At 34.3% G+C, this 18,268-nt stretch overlaps 2 protein-coding genes across 4 annotated transcripts; one reads left to right on the forward strand and one right to left on the reverse strand.

Moving 5' to 3' along the window:
* Window positions 1-1,565: 1,565 nt before the first annotated feature.
* On the reverse strand, window positions 1,566-11,730 carry phf13 (PHD finger protein 13). 2 transcript variants are annotated; one of them, XM_055183915.2, is made up of 5 exons: window positions 11,549-11,730; window positions 11,048-11,088; window positions 8,044-8,145; window positions 2,794-3,463; window positions 1,566-2,711 (listed from the first exon to the last, which is right to left on the reverse strand). In XM_055183915.2, the coding sequence occupies exons 2-5, from the start codon at window positions 11,084-11,086 to the stop codon at window positions 2,485-2,487; spliced, it is 1,038 nt and encodes a 345-aa protein (XP_055039890.2). In that variant the 5' UTR covers window positions 11,087-11,088; window positions 11,549-11,730; the 3' UTR covers window positions 1,566-2,484. The 2 variants fall into 2 exon arrangements, with proteins under 2 accessions (XP_055039890.2, XP_055039891.2); XM_055183916.2 differs by lacking the exon at window positions 11,549-11,730 and adding an exon at window positions 7,698-7,771 and having other exon boundaries at window positions 11,048-11,085.
* An 879-nt stretch (window positions 11,731-12,609) lies between these two features.
* fbxo2 (F-box protein 2) lies at window positions 12,610-18,181 on the forward strand. Of its 2 annotated transcripts, none has more exons than XM_073876359.1 (6): window positions 12,610-12,777; window positions 14,852-14,906; window positions 16,597-16,723; window positions 16,812-16,907; window positions 16,986-17,124; window positions 17,641-18,181. In XM_073876359.1, exons 2-6 carry the CDS (start codon window positions 14,870-14,872, stop codon window positions 17,773-17,775), a joined length of 534 nt encoding a protein of 177 aa, XP_073732460.1. In that variant the 5' UTR covers window positions 12,610-12,777; window positions 14,852-14,869; the 3' UTR covers window positions 17,776-18,181. The 2 variants fall into 2 exon arrangements, with proteins under 2 accessions (XP_073732460.1, XP_073732459.1); XM_073876358.1 differs by having other exon boundaries at window positions 12,612-12,781.
* The last annotated feature ends 87 nt before the right edge of the window (window positions 18,182-18,268 follow it).

The following is an 18,268-nucleotide window of genomic DNA, read 5'->3' on the forward strand; positions in this document are numbered from 1 at the left end:
AATCCAGTTTCAATATGCATCAAAATGTGCAAAAAAAAATCATTGCGGAGATTGTCCACTGACTCATTACAAAATATGAACAGGGCAATTTCAGATTATTAATAACTTTAGAAACATCATAACCATCACAACAGGTCAAAACCTATTATAGATTTGTCTTTTTACATTAAGAACAGGAAAAAAGACGTCATTGTGTAGCATAAATGCATGGAAAATGGAGCAAACTTTTATAGCTCTCAAATTATGCAAAATCTGGTGCATAATGCAAAAACACCGAAAATCTGAAACGTATCTCAAATACTACCACAAAGAGTACCACATCCAAACTAAACATATTCTCTGCAGCGTAAAAAAAAACTCAGTACGGTAATCTGAACATGTTAACCAACTCACATCAGATTAATGTCCCACTGTGGTAAAGTCTTCAAGATGTAAACAGTTCATAACATGTTTGATAAGAGTTGACCAGTGACCAGGACACGACCACACCGTTTAATCTTAACATGCCTATGGTTAATAAACAGTTTGGACCGTTCACAGCTGTTAGCAAAAACTACACCCATAGAAAAGACTCCTAAATAAATATAAACTCCACTGACAACAGTGTTGACCTTTTGAGAGCATACAGACGTGAGACTATACAGTAAAAATAATGTACCCATTGACGGTGAACTGAATGTGAAAACATGCAAGAAGCAAAGGAAAAAAAAGCTTATTTTTAGAATTTTGCAATGTCGTCGTCATCATTACAATTAAAGGGAAAGTTCACCCAAAAATGAAAATTCTGTCATCATTTACCCACCATCAAGTCGTCCCAAACCTGTATAAATGTCTTTGTTTATACAAAAAGGAAAACATTTTGAGTTTTTGGACACCACTGACTTCAAGTGTTTTTCTTTCCTACTATGGAAAAGGTGCTTCTGCTTCATGTATGATTAAAAATATCTTTGTGTTCAGTAAAACAAAAACAAAAAATCATACAGGTTTGTGACAACTTGGGAATGAGTAAATGATGACAGAATTTTCATTTTTTTTGAAGTATCACATTTTCCATCAATGCTTATAACTACAATGCAAATACAAATGTATATGTCCTGGTAGCATATCTTGTATAACTTTCAATTTAGGCTTATTTAAAATCAAGAAATAAATAAAGAGAATAATTACTCAAAAATAGGAATTACACAAAAGAAAGAAATTAAACGCCTACACTGCAAAAAATGATTTTCAAGAAAAAAAAAATGGTATTTTTGTCTTGTTTCCAGTAAAAACATCCAAAAATTCCCAAATTAAGATGCTTTTTCTTGATGAGCAAAATGACCCAAGAAAATAAGTCTAGTTTTTAGACCAAAAATATCAACCCTAAGTGATCTTGTGCATAAAACAAGCAAAAAAATCTTGAATATTTTTCTTAAACACTAAATTCAAGAAAAAAGTGATTACCAAATTGGCAGATTTTTTTGCTTGTTTAAAGCACAAATTCAATCAAATTCTATATTTTTGGTCCAAAAACCAGACCCACCCTCTTGGTTCGCCCTGCTCATCAAGAAAAAGCATCCTAACCCAGGATTTTCTAGATATTTCCACTGCAAACAAGACAAAAATACTATTTTTTTCTTGAAAATAATTTTTTGCAGTGTAAACAACAAACTAAACATCCTAAAAGTCATCCTCATATTCTTTCAGTGATTTAGTTTTTCCAGTTTGATTTTGAAATGAAATGTAAGCCTGTAACAAATATATTTTTTGTTTGTTAAATCCACCCCTCCCTAAACTAACAGCTGTAACCGATATCCATTTCCAAACATGTTATGATGCAATTTATGCATTTTAAATAAAATTGCCTGAAAAAATGTGAGAAATAGAATGGCAAAAACATCGTAAAATACGAGTTAAAAGTAACAGTATCTTGTTCAAAAGGCAGACATTTTACATAGCATCTTTGTGTGATCCTTAATTTGTTGCTGTGTTCTTTAAAAAATAAAAATAAAATCCAGAAATAGCACAATGTAGCATGAACCGCTTCAGACGTTTCACTGCAAAATATCAGTGACTGTTCATTAAAACATCAACAATATCCAACATGTCGCTCTCTTAACCTCATACACTTCCTGTGAAGAAGACCAATAATGAGTCTCAACACCTTAAACACTAATATCTTATGGTTATCTTATATAATATACATACTCTGACATCTATGGGTACACAAAGGGGTTACCCAATTGTTCATAAAAAAGTGCAATTCGACGCCCAAATCCCTTTAGTCCAGAAGACCTTCTATCATGTAATACCTTCAGGACGTCTACAGTCTAAAATAAGCGGAAGTCTTTAATGCATCATCAGTGTATTGATTGCCTGACGCAAACATCTATAAAGGCGAAAAGTATTAAAAACAGGAACAGAAAAACGTGACATGAGGAACGTCACATAGCCCTTCCGCTTTCATACTCTTGATGTAACAAGTTTGGGGGGGCAGGAGTGGTATCAGTCGAGAAGACGTTTTCGAGAGCCCACGCGTGAGCGATTGGAGCGTCGAATGTCAAACTTTGAGTCCCTGCACCTCTGGCAGATGTACGTCTCGGGGACGTTGGACTTGCGAATTTTGGCACACGAGAGGTGGATCCAGGTGTTGCACTGGTTGCACTCGATCATCGCCCTTCCTGCGAACGGCTTCATGCAGAAACACGTCACGAGGTCCCAGGAGTCATCATCTAGGAGTAACAGAGATAAAAAGTGAATTTAAATATAAAAGTGACCACCATTGTAAGCTGCATGATGAATTTCGATGGTTACCTGAGTCAACCATGATGTCCTCATCGTCCCCCGATCCATCTTCATCTCGAAACACCACCTGTTTTCCCTGGCGGATCACAGTCCTTTTGCCGGATGATCCCTCGAACTTTAAAACTATGGCTTCTCCTTTGGGTTGTGCTGGTTTTTCTGGTTCCTCCGATGTTGAATTTGGACCAGAGCTTTTATAACTGTCCCAACATGGAGCTTCAGGCTCCTCTTTGCATGTTGGAGAGCACAAAGCAGGAGATAAACGTGCTGGTTGGTCCGTGCCCATGCCTACGGTAGGCACGGGAATGCTGAAGTAATCTTCCGGTTCTTCCTTGATGGTACATCCGAGATCTGAAAGCTCACCTTGAGCGCTGAAGGGAGATGGAGTGAAAGATCCGAATTCATCACCATAAACCTTCCTCAGCTGCTGTTTCTTCTTCTTTTTCACCTTGTCTGCTTTCTTTCGTCCCTCCAGGAGAAGACCGGCTGACTTGGGACGCCTCTGTGGCTCAAAGTCCTCGCTCGAAGGTCTCTTGAATCCAGCAAAGCTCTTGCGGTTCTTGTTTTGGTGTTCGTCCGAAGAAGAAAGACCGCAGCCCAGTCTCTGATTCTCCCACCCATCGCTGTCCGCAGTGCTGCCGGTGCTGTTCGGAGGGCTGGAGCTGTTTCTCAAGTGCGCCTCCTGTGGACAAAGTTGGAAGATATCTTAAGACTATAATAAGGTTTAAGTCATCACAATCTGAAGAAATGTTAAATGCAATTCAATCTAATTATAACACTGAGCACATAACTGTACTGCAAATATTACAAAGAAAGACACCCACAAATCTGTAAGGTTATGGTGCAATATCTGTAATGATAAAAAAATGCAAAGCACAGCGGAGCATGATGAGAATGCCTAACATCAAAGATTTAAAAGGTCTGATCAATTTGTTATATGATTTTAAAACATTTTAATGCCATTATGTTAAAACTACAAAGCCTTGTTGTACCACACAATAATCTCTTAAGAGCTTCTGTCTTCATCAGTTTGGCCTGATGCCACCAAAACCAGCAGCTTCAGCAAATCTTTATAAGATCAAACACCACTTTCTGCAAACACAACTGAGCTGATGGGGACAAAAAGAACTAACAGAAGATCAATCAAAACAAGTCAATTGTAAACATAAAAAAAAGTAATGTACATGAATTACCGTATTTTCCGGACTATAAGTCGCGTATTTTTCATATTTTGGCTCTTATTCTCAGGAGCGCCTTGTAAGTCTGTATGAATTAATTTTGAGATTTATGAGGCAAGAGAGACCATTAACGTCTACAGCCGCGGTCCTTGATGCTCGGTGGCTTGTTCGGTTAATTTATCCTATTCAGCATTAACAGATAATGTTACGATTACGTACGAACATCTATTCAGCCTGCTGTTTTGTCTGCCTTTCCAGATGAAATGTGTGTTCTTCGGCACGGATTTTGTGAAATGATTTTATAAATAAATGCCACGTATAGTCCACTGCAACTTATAATTTTGTCTGACTGACGCATATTTGATTGGTGCGACTTGTAGTCCGGAAAATATGGTATATATTGTAACTATATGTCAGAGAAACATCAAGTATGTGACAATCCTAATTTCTAATTCAGTTAATTCTTTAAACTGATGTTTGATCAATTCACTATATAATTAGGGATGCACCGATATGGAAATTTTGGCCGATACCGATAACTCTTTATATTTGGGGGCCGATAACCGATATATATATAGGCCGATAAATATTCATATTAATTTCACAATGAAAAAACTCCCAGACCGCGGACATCTTGTCTTTGCGCTAGACTAGCATACTCTTCTTAAGCCCACAACATGTGTCATCTTCGTGCTATGTCACAGAAAGCACCAATCAAAACCTCACATGGCCAGCAATGAGCAAGTGAAGTGGTTCAACAAACCAAAATAATCCATCATTTATCGGCTTTTATTTATCGGCCTAATTTTGCTATCAGACCGATAACCGATAATATTAAAAATAAGCAGTTATCGGCCGATAACCGATAATATTAAAAATAAGCAGTTATCGGCCGATAACGGTATGTCGGCCGATATATCGTGCATCCCTAACTATAATAATAAGCTTATAATTCCTTTATAAACCCAATCATATTGATTACACTAAGCAACAATGGCATGGTATCTATTTTTGTCTTATAATTATTTAATCATTTTAAAATGTGATGTTTTTAATTATTATCTCATTGATACTCACCGGGCAAGCAACTCGCTAGCAGATGTGTATTTTTAACTCTTTCCCCGCCATTGATGAGTTATCTCGTCAATTAAGAGCTAACATTTGCAAAAAAATGTGTTCCTGATGAATTTTTATGTTAATCTGCATTACCGCGATTATCCACTAGACTGCGCAATTTATTTATTTACCCAATTTATGAAAAAACTGAAGCCAAAACGTTATTTACCAATTTTAAACATTATGTATGTTTTGATAATCGTTCTGAATCAGGGGCCTCGTTAATAAAGCGTGCATACGCACAAAACGGGGCTGAAAACGTGCGTACGCCAGTTCCCACGCAAAGGTTGTGATTTATAAAAAAAACAAACTTGATGGGAGAATGGGTTTGCAGGGTGGGATATTAAGATGATTCATGTACGCACACTTGCAGGTGATCTGTGATTTATAAAGGGAACATTGCTTTGTTTTATTCATTTTTGGCTTTTGTGCGTATACATAGACTTCTTGTAAGGATCCTACGCACAGTTTTATAAATGAGGCCCCTGATTTCTTTTAAAGAAAAATACCCATATTTAAGAGTTTATAAGCAGAGAAAAAATATATAGGATCAAAAAAATTCCCTTTTTGTTTGTTTGTTTGAAAGCAGAGGGTCTGAGTTCATTTGATATATTTGTATGTTCATATATTTTTAGAAGAAACTTTTCCTGGAAGGCGCTAAAAATGCTAGCGGGCAACTTTTTGAAAAATGGCTGGCGGGGAATGAGTTAAAGTATTTTTACTTACAAGTATCTGTACTTTATTTGTGTTTTTCTTTCTTTCACTACATTCTATAAGAACATTAAAAATTTAATACTTTCTTACATTAATACTCTAATTAATAAAGATTTATTAAAGGGACCATAAGTAGGATTTACCCCCATCTAGTGGTAAAATTGTATTTTGCATTCAAACGAACAGTGCTCTCTAAGGCCTCGCTTTTCCAAATGCGTGTTGCAACTACGGTAGCTATGGTGAAACGTAGTGGAATACAAAGTATGATATTTTGCTTTAGAATGTAGTAAAGTAAAAGAAAAACACTGTTCAAGTACAGATACAGGACTTGAATAAAGTAAAAGTACTTGAGTACTTCACACTTCTGCCAACCCGTCACAGAAACTGCATGGTAAAATAATACAGTCCAAACAAGAGATTACAGTCTTGCTGAGGAAAACCTAAACTTATACAAGAACTGATGGGTCATCAGAAATGCAGAGAAAGGTTTACACAAAAGCAACCACACGAAGAAACCCAACAGTGACTGCACGCTGTAAATATCAATTACATAAATGACAGGGTTTGTAATTTCTCAAAGAATTTCTAATAGAAACTATAAATACTTTTATTAAAGTCACCATGAAATTGAAATACTTTTTTTATATTGTAGTATTTTTTTAAATTGCTTATTTGTGAGTTTTTAAAAAAAAAATGTATGTATCGTCATAATCCTTAATCAAAAACACAAATCTCTTTCCCTCCTCGAAACGATCTCTCTTTACTTACAAGAAATGGCGAGAGGGTGGGGCCTGGGAAAAGATTGCAGAAATTAGCATTTAGCAACATGACTCAACTTCCAACGATCCAATCAGTTCTCAATGAACGATTTTAAGTCCCATCCCACATTTTTCTCATTTCAGAAGCCGTTTAACTGATATACATCATGACAGGGAAAATAAGACAATTGCTACTTCCGTTTCATGGCGACTTTAATAACTATTAAAGGTGACATAGAATGATTGAACGGGGTATTTATCTTTTCTGTTCTGTGATGTGACATGTAGACATTTTTTGTTTGGGTCTGTAATGCCTTAGAAGCTTCCTAAAAACCTCTCTTAGATAGCTATATTAGGGTGGGGGATTTTAAACACGTGGTTTTGCACATATGTGGCTTCCCCTACTGGCTTAACTTGTAATCTCATTACTGATTGGCTGACTTTGCTGCCACTCAAAAAATGTAGCCAATTATTTTAAAGTGGAGGGGCAGTGAGATGCCTGTGATGTCATAAGCATCAGTTTTTCAGATTGGGCTGTTTTCTGGCTGACATTTCTAAAAGAGGAATTTCTATGAGACTGAGATGTTTAGCATGTTTAGCACTTTTTGTATGTTCATGAATGCAGGTAGAGTACCATTATTCAACAAAGAAAAGGTAAAAATGGTTTTTCATTCTCTGTCCCCTTTAATAATTGTTTCTTTTCTCATGAATTCTTGTTTCCAGTTGATTCATTTTGTATGTCTTAATGAAACTTGAAGACATATTCTTTAATGAAAAACAACAAAAAATAAAGAAAATCAAATCACAAAAATCATATCGCTGTCCTCATTCCTGGCCCTAACAAATTGGCTTTATACTTTGTATGCACAATACCATGAATGTTTTTGGGGCCCACGTATATCATGAGTGACCTGTAAAAACCAAAAGACTGAAAAGAATATGAATGTTGCACGCATGAATGTCCCATTCTGTGTCCTGAAAGAGTATCTCAGTTAAACCTCCATTTGTTTTAAAGATCCTTTATTGAGTGGGACAGGGGGCTCCTGATCCTAAAATGTTTCTGGATGCACATACACTACTGTTGTGAAGAATGGCACTTAAAGACAAAGATCTGTGATGAGAATGGAGGAGACTGGAGTGGCCCTCTTACCCTGGGCGGGAGGGCTGGGGTTTTATTGGAGGGGGAGTCTCTCTCAGCGGCTGCCATAAGAGACACCAACATGTCTGTGAATTAAACAAAAGCTTTAAACAAAACTCCCATGAACAGCCAGTGTACCACAAGAGAAGGGAAGATCAGCGTCACATCCTTATTGTGTCCTGACCGAGGAATGGGCTCCCAGAAGTCAATGGCACACACAAACAAACACATTCCTGGTAAAAAACAATGACGACACGTTCTAGCAAAGCAGTTCGTGGGGATTTTGTGAACCTTTTGGGAAAATTATTTTTTAGCACATTCATTCAAACACATCGCCGAGGTATGATGTCACACTCACCTCTTGTGGATATGGGATATAACCGGCATATGCAAGCACGAATGTACAAAACTTGTTGAAGTCTTCCACCGTCCGTTTTGTCCTAAAAGTTGAACTGTAGCCCTGCAAAAAAAACAAACAAACAAAAACAGCAAGATACAGAGGTCAGGAAATCACAGTGGATGTTTTTTGTATGATTTTTTTATCGTGTGTTAAGGGTTGAAATTGAACGTTTCAGGGAAATCAACACTGAAAATGTTCATCATAAAAATTATAATTAAGCGTTTGAAGAATAAAAGTTTAGTGTGTATAATTAGGGATGGGACGATTACCGGTTTCACGATTAACCATGATAAAACGTCCTGACGGTTAGTATTATTGTTTAAAATTTAATTATTACAACCATGTTTGATTACAATGATTTTGAAAACTTGCGGTAAATCCTGTCCAGCCAAAATCAGTTTGACGAAGACGCGCACATGCAACATAGTTTTTTTGCACAAGAAAGCATTTAAGGGATAATATATTGTATTCATTCACAGTAAACTTATTAGACAGATTTATTTATTTTTTTACCGCAGAAATAATTTCAGGGACATGAAATATTAAATTGTGATTTTCAAAATTAAAACTTGTGCTAATAAAAATAAAACTTCAGTGTGTGTATCAGTTCATTTTAACAAAACCATGATAATATTGATAACCATGATAACATTGGTCACTATAATCATGATATGATATTTTCATACCCATCCCTATTGTGCATATTCTAATAATTATGTATAAATACACACATACATGTATATATTGAAGAAATATTTAAATATAAATGAATACTAGTGCTGTATATTAAAAACGTATGAAATTAATATATGTATGTGGTTAAAAATAAATAATAATTACACACAGTACACGCACATACATTATGTAAAAAAATCACTTTAATTTCGTCGCGATTAATCTTTGCACAGCACTATGAATACTTAATATATACACTTTTTTCCCTTAAAATTATACATGCGTGCGTGCGTGCGTATAACTATTATACACAATAGGGCTTGGGCGCCGCGTTGCATTCTGGGACGTTGCGGCCATGTTGGTGGCCTCGCGAATGTAAACATACAGCAAGTTGAACGAGGAGAAGCGGCAGAGTTGGGAGAATTAAAAGAAAGAAAAAAGATGTTAAAATCCGGAAAAGGATGTGGAATTTACTGGGATACGTTAAACAGGGAAGCAGGGACCGGTATGTGGACAAAATCGGAACTATTAACGGTTAGGATCCATATGAAAAAAAGAGTTAATAAAGAGCCTTTTAAGATAACAGCGTGGTTGTTGTGAGAGCACGATTTCACGCCAATCTGTAAGCAAAGTCACGTATGACCTAGCTTCACAAGTAGCTTAGTTAATGCAGCAGTTTTTGCTGTCAGCAGAGGGATAGCAACAGAAAGATGAATGTTGAAATATTCACGTATTTTGGGCGAGTAAACCGGGACAGTTCCCTTATGTTCAATGTTGACTTAAGCTATATAAATTAATATTCAGATGTTATACTTCACTGTTGTATATATAAATGTCATTTATATGTCATGTATACACATTACTGAGGGGTTGAGGTTAATGTTTGGTTTCCGATATTAAATAAAACATAATGAAGTTGTCTGTAATCTGTCATTTTAATGTAAATTACTTTTAATGTGTTACTTTATTATTAATACAGCAACGGTTTACCATGGTTGAAAAAATAACGACAAATTAATTAAATTAAGACACACAATTGAGAGAAAGTATGGCTGTTTCTCAATATGCGTTTTTCAGCGATCTTGCGTCCTCGTGTCCTCGCTCTACGTCATCATTAACGGTCGAAGTTCATTCCAATTCTCAAGAACGCAAGGACAGAGGACGCATGAAAATACCCGGATGTGTTCTTGATATCGAGGATGCATCGAGTGCAGACTTGCTGAAATCGCTTTACGCCCCAGAAGTCATTGCGGCAAAACTTCCGAGTTCGTTCTTCCAAGGTCGCCTGACAAGACCGATCTCCACAAGGACGCAAGTCCGTTCTTTGCGTTCTTGGAATTGAGAAACAGCCAGTATGTCTATAAACAGAGCGCAGCATGGAGCGCAGCAGTAAAGGAGGCAACCAACATGGCCGCCACGACAAGTAATGACGTCACGACGCCCAAGCCCTATACACAAACATACATGATGTAAACAAAAACTTTTATTCTGCAAACGATTAGTTATTAGTTGTTATGCTGCTCTAAAAATAAAACATTGATATATAAACTAATGTAATTGTAAAAACGCCAGGGGTTGAACAATCTTTGGGACTAATAACAGCCTAAATCCAGATAATGAACGCTTTTACTTCTCCAGCAAGCCACTAAAGAACGAAGAAACTTCCGCGCATGCGCAGTACCTAACGGGCTGTCGGGCTCTGTCAACAGTGTGTACGAGTGATTATAAACGACACTTACAGTAAATGACACAAATAACCACAACAAATATAGACAAATGCAAACACGTCTACTCTTTATGTCCACTGACTGAAAAAAAACGACATATTTGATTTGCTTTTATTTAATCATTTTAGCAACGCCATCGATGCACAACGTACTACCACAAAAAATGAAAAACAACTTATTCAACCAAACCCTTATTTTACAATCAGGTCGTGAAAACGTTGAGACAACAATGCAAATGACTTACAAATGTCATCATTTTATAAACTTAAACTACAAAAAATGAATCGATGACTTAACTTAGCCGGCTATTGCTAATGTGGCTGAGGTGACGACAACCCAATCGTTAGCTTTTGATAAATAGTTGTTATTTTTTAGGACTAGCAACACATAAATGTGTAATTTCTTTATACAAATGACACGTTACTTGTTGTTTTAATAGAGACGAATGCATTTCTAGACACATATGTTTATGAATTTGACTCGTAGCTATGCACAAATAATAGAAAAGAAGAAGATTGAAGATAATTAATACCTTTCATAAAAAAATGAATGACACTTACCTGTGTGTCAAATGAACACGTTGTCGAGTTTTTGTCCATTGCTATAAAGTAATAAGAGAGTTGTAATCTGTTACCTGCAGTTATTAAGTTATACCATACAAGTTTATATCATATTCACTTCGATTATGTACGTTAACACATTCAGTTTCTCACCAACTGACAAACCAAAACTCTTAAATATTCATGTCATCAAACTCAAAACCTTGATTTTAATGAAATTTATATTGCGTTTTATGATATATTTGATAGCTGAGTTAGCCCGCTGACACTTGTAATCATCTGTTGGGTTTATGAACACGATATTATCTAGAACACACTGACTATTCCCAGTATTCACTACTAAGTTACATATCTAAATCCTCGTGTAGTTTACATTTAAGACCTTTTAATAAAAGTTGATCCACTTTTTACTTGCTTAGGAACTTGATAATTGTCTGCTAGTCGTCATGCTAACGTTATTGTGGTTGACGGTTGTGTTTGTGGTGTTTTATCCAAATGTACCTGCTGCTGAGATATAAACAGTGGGTCACACGACGGTAAAGATGTAGATATTTGTCCCGAATCGGGAAACAGACGATGACAATCTCGGAGGTGACAGAAAACGGTGATGATTTTTATCCGAATACGATGAAGATGTGATGGGTGAAACCCAGACAGACAGATCTGCTCAGCCGCCAAAATAAAAGTCCCAACATAATCATTTTTAGCATTATTATATTAAATGTATAAATTATTATTAAAATACATATTTGGTACATAAAGAACAAATGCATTTGCATGTGTCTTATCTGTTGAGTTTATTTTGTGATATGAAATAAAATTGCAAAAAATACTGATTCTTTCAAATGGGTCACTCATTTATTTGCCATCTATTTGCGTGGTCTGTAATATTGGTAGGCTAATTTTATGTATTTCACGCACTGTAAATAATGCAGCATTTTTGACAAATCTACATACATTTATAATATATGCTACTTTAACTTAAAAAATTAAGTTAAACAATTTCAACTTGTTTTTATAAGTTATGTCAACTATTTACAGGTCAAAACGTTGACGTTGAATTGACTTGAAAAATTGTAACTTCATGCTGCATTTTTTTTACAATGCATATTTAATTTTCCAGGGAAAAAAAGTTTAGCTTAAATGCACTGTAAGTCACTTTGGATAATAGTGTCTGCCAAACGCATAAACACTTGTATTTGTTAACATAGCCAACATGAATTATTTTTAACATGACAATGATTTTTTAAATTAAAAATAACATAAACAACTATATTTGCATGCACTTAAGTAAAAATAAATTATAAAAACTTTATTGCTCATTTTACTTCATGTTAGCGAATGCATTTAATACTACTGTATATGTTAAAACAAAACCTCACTAAAGCAAAGTAAATAAGTATATACATAAATTCATGAGGAATAAAACATTAATGTGTACAATTACTTTTGTACTCTCAATACATGAAACCTTTATGAAAGATGAGTAAAATGATATCAAAATTATTCTCAGATGTTAAACTGCATTCCCTTGTCTCTGTTTTCTCTGTCAGTGCAGTGTTTCTCTGTAAACATGAATGACATTTGTGCTGATATGTGCTAAGCTGTCTGTAAGACAAGCACTTTTCCTGGTACAGGACTGTACCACCATCCCCTCTCATTCTGCAGTGCGATCGGATTTCAGGAAGTTCCCACCCACCAAACGCTACAGCTAAGAAACTCAACTCACTGTCTGTAAGTATTGCACACTTTATATAAACCATTATAAATCATTGCATTCATGTGTGAACTTTGATGCATTTGCTTCCGCTGTGTGTAGAGTCCCGTTATTTAAACAGGTCTGCAGCAGAGGACACAAGTCAGCTAAATATAAACTAAGCTAAGCTAATGCTAGATGGATAAAGTGAAAACATACAGAAATAAATCTCTATAGTCCACAGCCTCTCATTTACATTAAACAAGAATCACTATTGCTTTTATTTAGTGCTTTTATTAAGATGTGTTTAGATTTTGCATTGCAAACTGTGCAAATAAAAATGACCGTTTTTATATGCATGCAATATGATGATAATATTTGCATTATATTTACATTCACATACTGAATGTTAAGATGTCATATGTAATTTGCATAATATTAAAAGACTCAGGTTTTGCAAAATGTCTATACATTATGGATATTTAAAGCAACACTATGTAGTTTTTTTACCTTTAAATAATGTCTCTAAAATTATTTCAGTGATAGAACAACTTTTAGCTGGACAAATTGTACTGTTGCTGCAACCTGAGCAGCCTCCTAACTGCTACAAGTTAGGGGTGGGCGGATCGATCTAAATATCGATAGTATCGATGCCAACACTGGTATTGGTATCAGATCGATACAATTGTAATTGAATCGATACTTCAATTTAAATATCTCTCCTCTACGTTCATTATACTTTGCTCGTGTCTTCTACCTCTAAAATCCTGAGCAAACGCTCCTTTCACATCCTGGCCCACTTTGCTACTCCTCCCCCTCCTGCTGCTCTGCTGTGATTCGTTGTTGTGTAGTCACGTGACTCACTGACACAACGCGCCGAGGAGCAGCGTACTGAGTGAGAGATCAGGATGACTGAGAGGAAGAGAAGCGTTGTGTGGAGCTATTTTACGGCTCAAAATAATAATACTGTATCTTCATGCGTGTAAAAAATAAAAATTGTGTGCACTTTATTTCATTTGCTTTTAAAACCAGAAAAAAGGGAGAGAATTTTGTAATTCTTTATTTTTTTTTAAAAGGTTGTAACAAATTAATTCTACAGTTTCTAATAACTAATAATTTTGTGGACTTCAATACTTTAATAAAAAAAGCCTAAAGAATTTATCATTCATTCACCTCAGAAATAATGACATACTGCTCTCCCCTACACAAAAGTATTTTTTTAAATAAAAAGTATCGGATTGGTATCGGAATCGGCAATACTGACCCTATATGTATTTGGTATCGGATCGATACCAAATTTTGCAGTATCGCCCACCACTACTACAAGTACACACTGAAAGTGGCGGTGGAGGGTAGAGCACACAGCCCCGCCCCTCCCCCTGCCTGCAGAAGAGTGTCTGATACCAGGCACTGTTGCGCTTTTCAACCACATGGGGGAGCTGTGAGTGATTTTTACATGGAAACTACATAGTGTTGCTTTAAAAACTAAAATCACCAACATTGTGGGCACTCAACAGTCCCCACAAGGAAAGAGCTTTAAACATACTTCTTAAACTTAAACAATAACTTATACTCAAACAATATCTTAATTAAAATGCAAAAGGTTTTTGTGTGGGTTACCGGTACGACAGAAACCATCACAGCTCAGCATCATTTAATCAATGAGGTGTGTGTGTTGTTGCTGTGTGTGCATAATGTAAAACCCACCGCAGTGTAATAATGACACTAATGAATGACAACACAACACAATTTCAACATTCATACACAGTGAATATGCTAAGGGGATTCTATAGTAAACCCATTCAAACCAGTTTACTTTAATGTATGCATACTTTCATAATGGTTGACTGGTAATGAAAATCCTGGACTGGGGTTATTGTTTCAGAAGTATTTGGGATCAGCATATCAACGAAAAAGACTGCTGGTTAAAAAAATACACTTTTAAAGAAGTGAAACTAAAAACAGGATGCGAAAGTATTCTTCATTTTAACAAATTTTAAATTAGCAGGAAAGTTTTTCATTCATGATTTAGGAAAATGGATAGTACACAAGTTAAAAGTTTATAAACTCTTCTATATGTTAACCTGTTTCTCTTCTAATTGTTACAGTGAAAGCAAAACTCAAAAATGTTTGTAAACCTCCTGAAAAACCCAAATGGAGATGGTAAGTAAAATACCATTATGAATATATATATATATATATATATATATATATATATATATATATATATATATATATATATATATATATATATATATATATATATATATATATATATATATATATTTATTTATATATATATATATATATTTATATATATATATATTTATATATATATATGTATATATATTTATTTATATATATGTATATATATTTATATATATATATATTTATATATATATGTATATATATTTATTTATATATATATATATATATTTATATATATATATATTTATATATATATATGTATATATATTTATTTATATATATGTATATATATTTATATATATATATATTTATATATATATATGTATATATATTTATTTATATATATATATATATATTTATATATATATATATTTATATATATATATGTATATATATATATATATTTATATATATATATATTTATATATATATATATGTATATATATATATGTATATATATATATGTATATATATATATATATTTATATATATATATATATGTATATATATATATATATATATTTATATATATATATTTCCCTTATGTTTAGGTTCAGTAATTTTACTTTTAATGACAATGATAAGGTTATAAGTCAGTCATTAAAATGCCTTATGTTCACAATTGTCACTTTGTTAAATACCAATGAAATGACTAAAGTTGTCTGTATTTCACAGCAAACCAGTGCATTGGCTTTTATTGGCAAAAACTACTTCAAATAATCCAATTCTTTGAACAAGACGCCTTGCAAATGATGAAAGTCAAAATTCTCAAGTTCAAAGTGTGAAACTGAAGAAATTGAAGCACACATTAGGGGGCGCTGTGATGCATGTCACAAGTAGTCCAAGTACTCACAAGGGTTTTTGATCCATGGATGTTTTGTTTCCCAATTCCACCCTATATCTCTCCAGTCACTCTACACTGTTCTTTCTGAATTAAAGTAAAAGTCTTACAAAAATCAGTCTATATCTAAAAAAGAGACATCATGAGAATCTGACTTTTTTCATGTTTAAGGGCTATAATTGGGTCCCCAGTTCTTCTATCACCCTAGAAAATGTAAAAAAAAAAAAAACTAGTTTAACTTAGTTTTTGTAAACCATTATCTGCAAGCATGTGAAAAAAATGGCTCCCCTTGTGATGTCAGAAGGGGTTAATACCACCCCTAATCTGCAATATACAACCATGTCCATTTAGTGCAGAGATCAGCTCATTTGCATTTAAAAGGACACATTTTTGCTCACACCAACAACTGGCAATTTTAAGATGTTATAATAAATTATTTAGATGGTATTTTGAGCTAGAACATCACATATATGCTCTGTGGACACCAAAGATTTATTTGACAAGTCTTGTAAAATGTCCAATTTAATATATTCTGTAAATTTCTTTCAATTGGATAAAAAAACTCTTGCAGCTCGAAAATTTAAATGTGACTCATATATGAACCCCGTTGTTCATTCACTTCTTCTTCAGTGCACTTTGTTTCACCAACAAAGCTGTATTTCTGAATGGCCTGAGGCTGGGATTTAGTGGATTTAAAGCAAAAGTATTTGATGAATGTAAAATATGAACCAAGAGAATTCAGTCAATATCAGTAACATGTAGCCATCATAGTATGCAAACAGCTTTTATCTCATGTGTTTTAAGAGGATTTTGAGCACTGGGAGTTGATAGAGAACGGTGGAGACCAATGGCGTATAGAAGAGATGCCAGGAGATTGTGGACACGACTTCAGTTATAATTCAGTGACTAAATATTTCTGCACCTCGTTTGAGTAAGAGAAAATTATTCTGCACTAACAGTAGATAATGTGTAAATGTAAGTTTATGATACTCTGCTGTGTCTTTGGTACAATTTTCCAGGCCGTGTCTAAAAAAACAAGTGATTGATCTGCTGGAAAATAATTACGACCCAGAAACTTTAGATATTGCGCAGCCTGCGGTCACTATAGAGGACTGGTGAGCCTTTAGCATTTATTTCAATATTGTCATCCTTTAGTGTATAGCAGCTCATTTCTTTTGCATGTTTGTGTGTAGGTACAGCGGCCGAACAGACTGTGGGTGCATTTATAAGCTTTCTGTGGCACTGCTCGATGAAAACCAAGAGGTTATTGCTGAATTTAAGCCGGATGATGTGACTTTGGACCCTGATACGGATGACTGCTCTTGGAAACAGGTAAAATGTGGACGGATAAATTGTTTACAAGAACATGTAGAAAAGAAATCATGTTAACTTTAAAATCAATTAAATGCAAGAGATTTGTAAAATCTTACCTATAGCCTTCTTTAACTAAAAATATAGCAAATAAATTGAAATAAGGTTTCCTTTAAAAAGCTAAAAGAAACACAAGTACAATAAAAAAAGACATCAAACAATCAAAATGGATACAAAAGAACCATAATGAAAGGAGTCCATATGACTCCATTTTATGTCTCCACAAGCTATACGGTATCTTTTGGGAAAAACAGAGGCTTAAGTTTTGCATCTTGCTTTGGATAAAAGTGTCTGTTAAATGACTAAATGTTCAGATATTTTCCGTTTGTTCCCTAAGGAAAAAAATAAGTATTGGTTTGAAACAACATGAGTTTTAGTAAATAAAAGTTTGGGTGATAGCTTACTCATTATCAAACCTATAGTTTTAACTGCATGGACGCCTGTATAATCACATTGTTATTACTGCTTCTTTCATAGGTGACATACACATTTACAAATTACGGTCCTGGTCTGCGCTTCATCTCTTTTGAACATGGTGGTGAAGACACTAAATTTTGGAAAGGCTGGTTTGGAGTGAGAGTCACTGGAAGTTCTGTCACCATAGACTCTTAAAGGCAAACCTATTGAGATTAAATAATGTTACTGATTGGTTAAAATCCTCTATCAGCACTTTGATAAATAAATAGTATAACATTACAGAAACCACAGCTAAGGCTTGAATGTAAGCATTTAAAAACCATGCTGAAAAAGCAAATCCTGTGCTTATATATTTTTCAAGATATATAGATTAAATGCATATTCAGAAAGAACACAAATATATAAACTTATCTCAGACTGAAAAAGAAAACACGTGAAGGATTGTTTAAAATAATTTTCTGCTTTTATTTATCCCAGTAACAATCTCTGTATGTATTAACCACCTGTGTATAATCCGTTAAAAGGCAATATTTATGTTTAAATGTATTATATTACTAATGCTTTTCTATTGCAAATGCTAACTAGTCTCAATATGAGCACAGCACGTATATATATATATGTCATGAAAATAAAGCAATAAAAATAACAATAATCTATTCTGTGCTTTTCTTTATAAGACAATAAATGC

Source organism: Misgurnus anguillicaudatus, chromosome 14 (assembly GCF_027580225.2).
Source record: "Misgurnus anguillicaudatus chromosome 14, ASM2758022v2, whole genome shotgun sequence".
In the NCBI taxonomy this organism is placed as follows: Eukaryota; Metazoa; Chordata; class Actinopteri; order Cypriniformes; family Cobitidae; genus Misgurnus; species Misgurnus anguillicaudatus.

Excerpts from the sequence above, each read along its gene's own strand:
- fbxo2 (XM_073876359.1), top strand. The coding sequence starts at position 14,870 with ATGTTTGTAAACCTCCTGAAAAACCCAAATGGAGATG. Across the intron at positions 16,724-16,811 it reads TATTTCTGCACCTCGTTTGA|GCCGTGTCTAAAAAAACAAG; the intron begins GTAAGAGAAAAT and ends ACAATTTTCCAG. Across the intron at positions 17,125-17,640 it reads ATGACTGCTCTTGGAAACAG|GTGACATACACATTTACAAA; the intron begins GTAAAATGTGGA and ends CTTCTTTCATAG.
- phf13 (XM_055183915.2), bottom strand. The coding sequence starts at position 11,086 with ATGGACAAAAACTCGACAACGTGTTCATTTGACACACAG. Across the intron at positions 3,464-8,043 it reads ATATCCCATATCCACAAGAG|GAGGCGCACTTGAGAAACAG; the intron begins GTGAGTGTGACA and ends CTTTGTCCACAG. Across the intron at positions 2,712-2,793 it reads GGACATCATGGTTGACTCAG|ATGATGACTCCTGGGACCTC; the intron begins GTAACCATCGAA and ends TGTTACTCCTAG.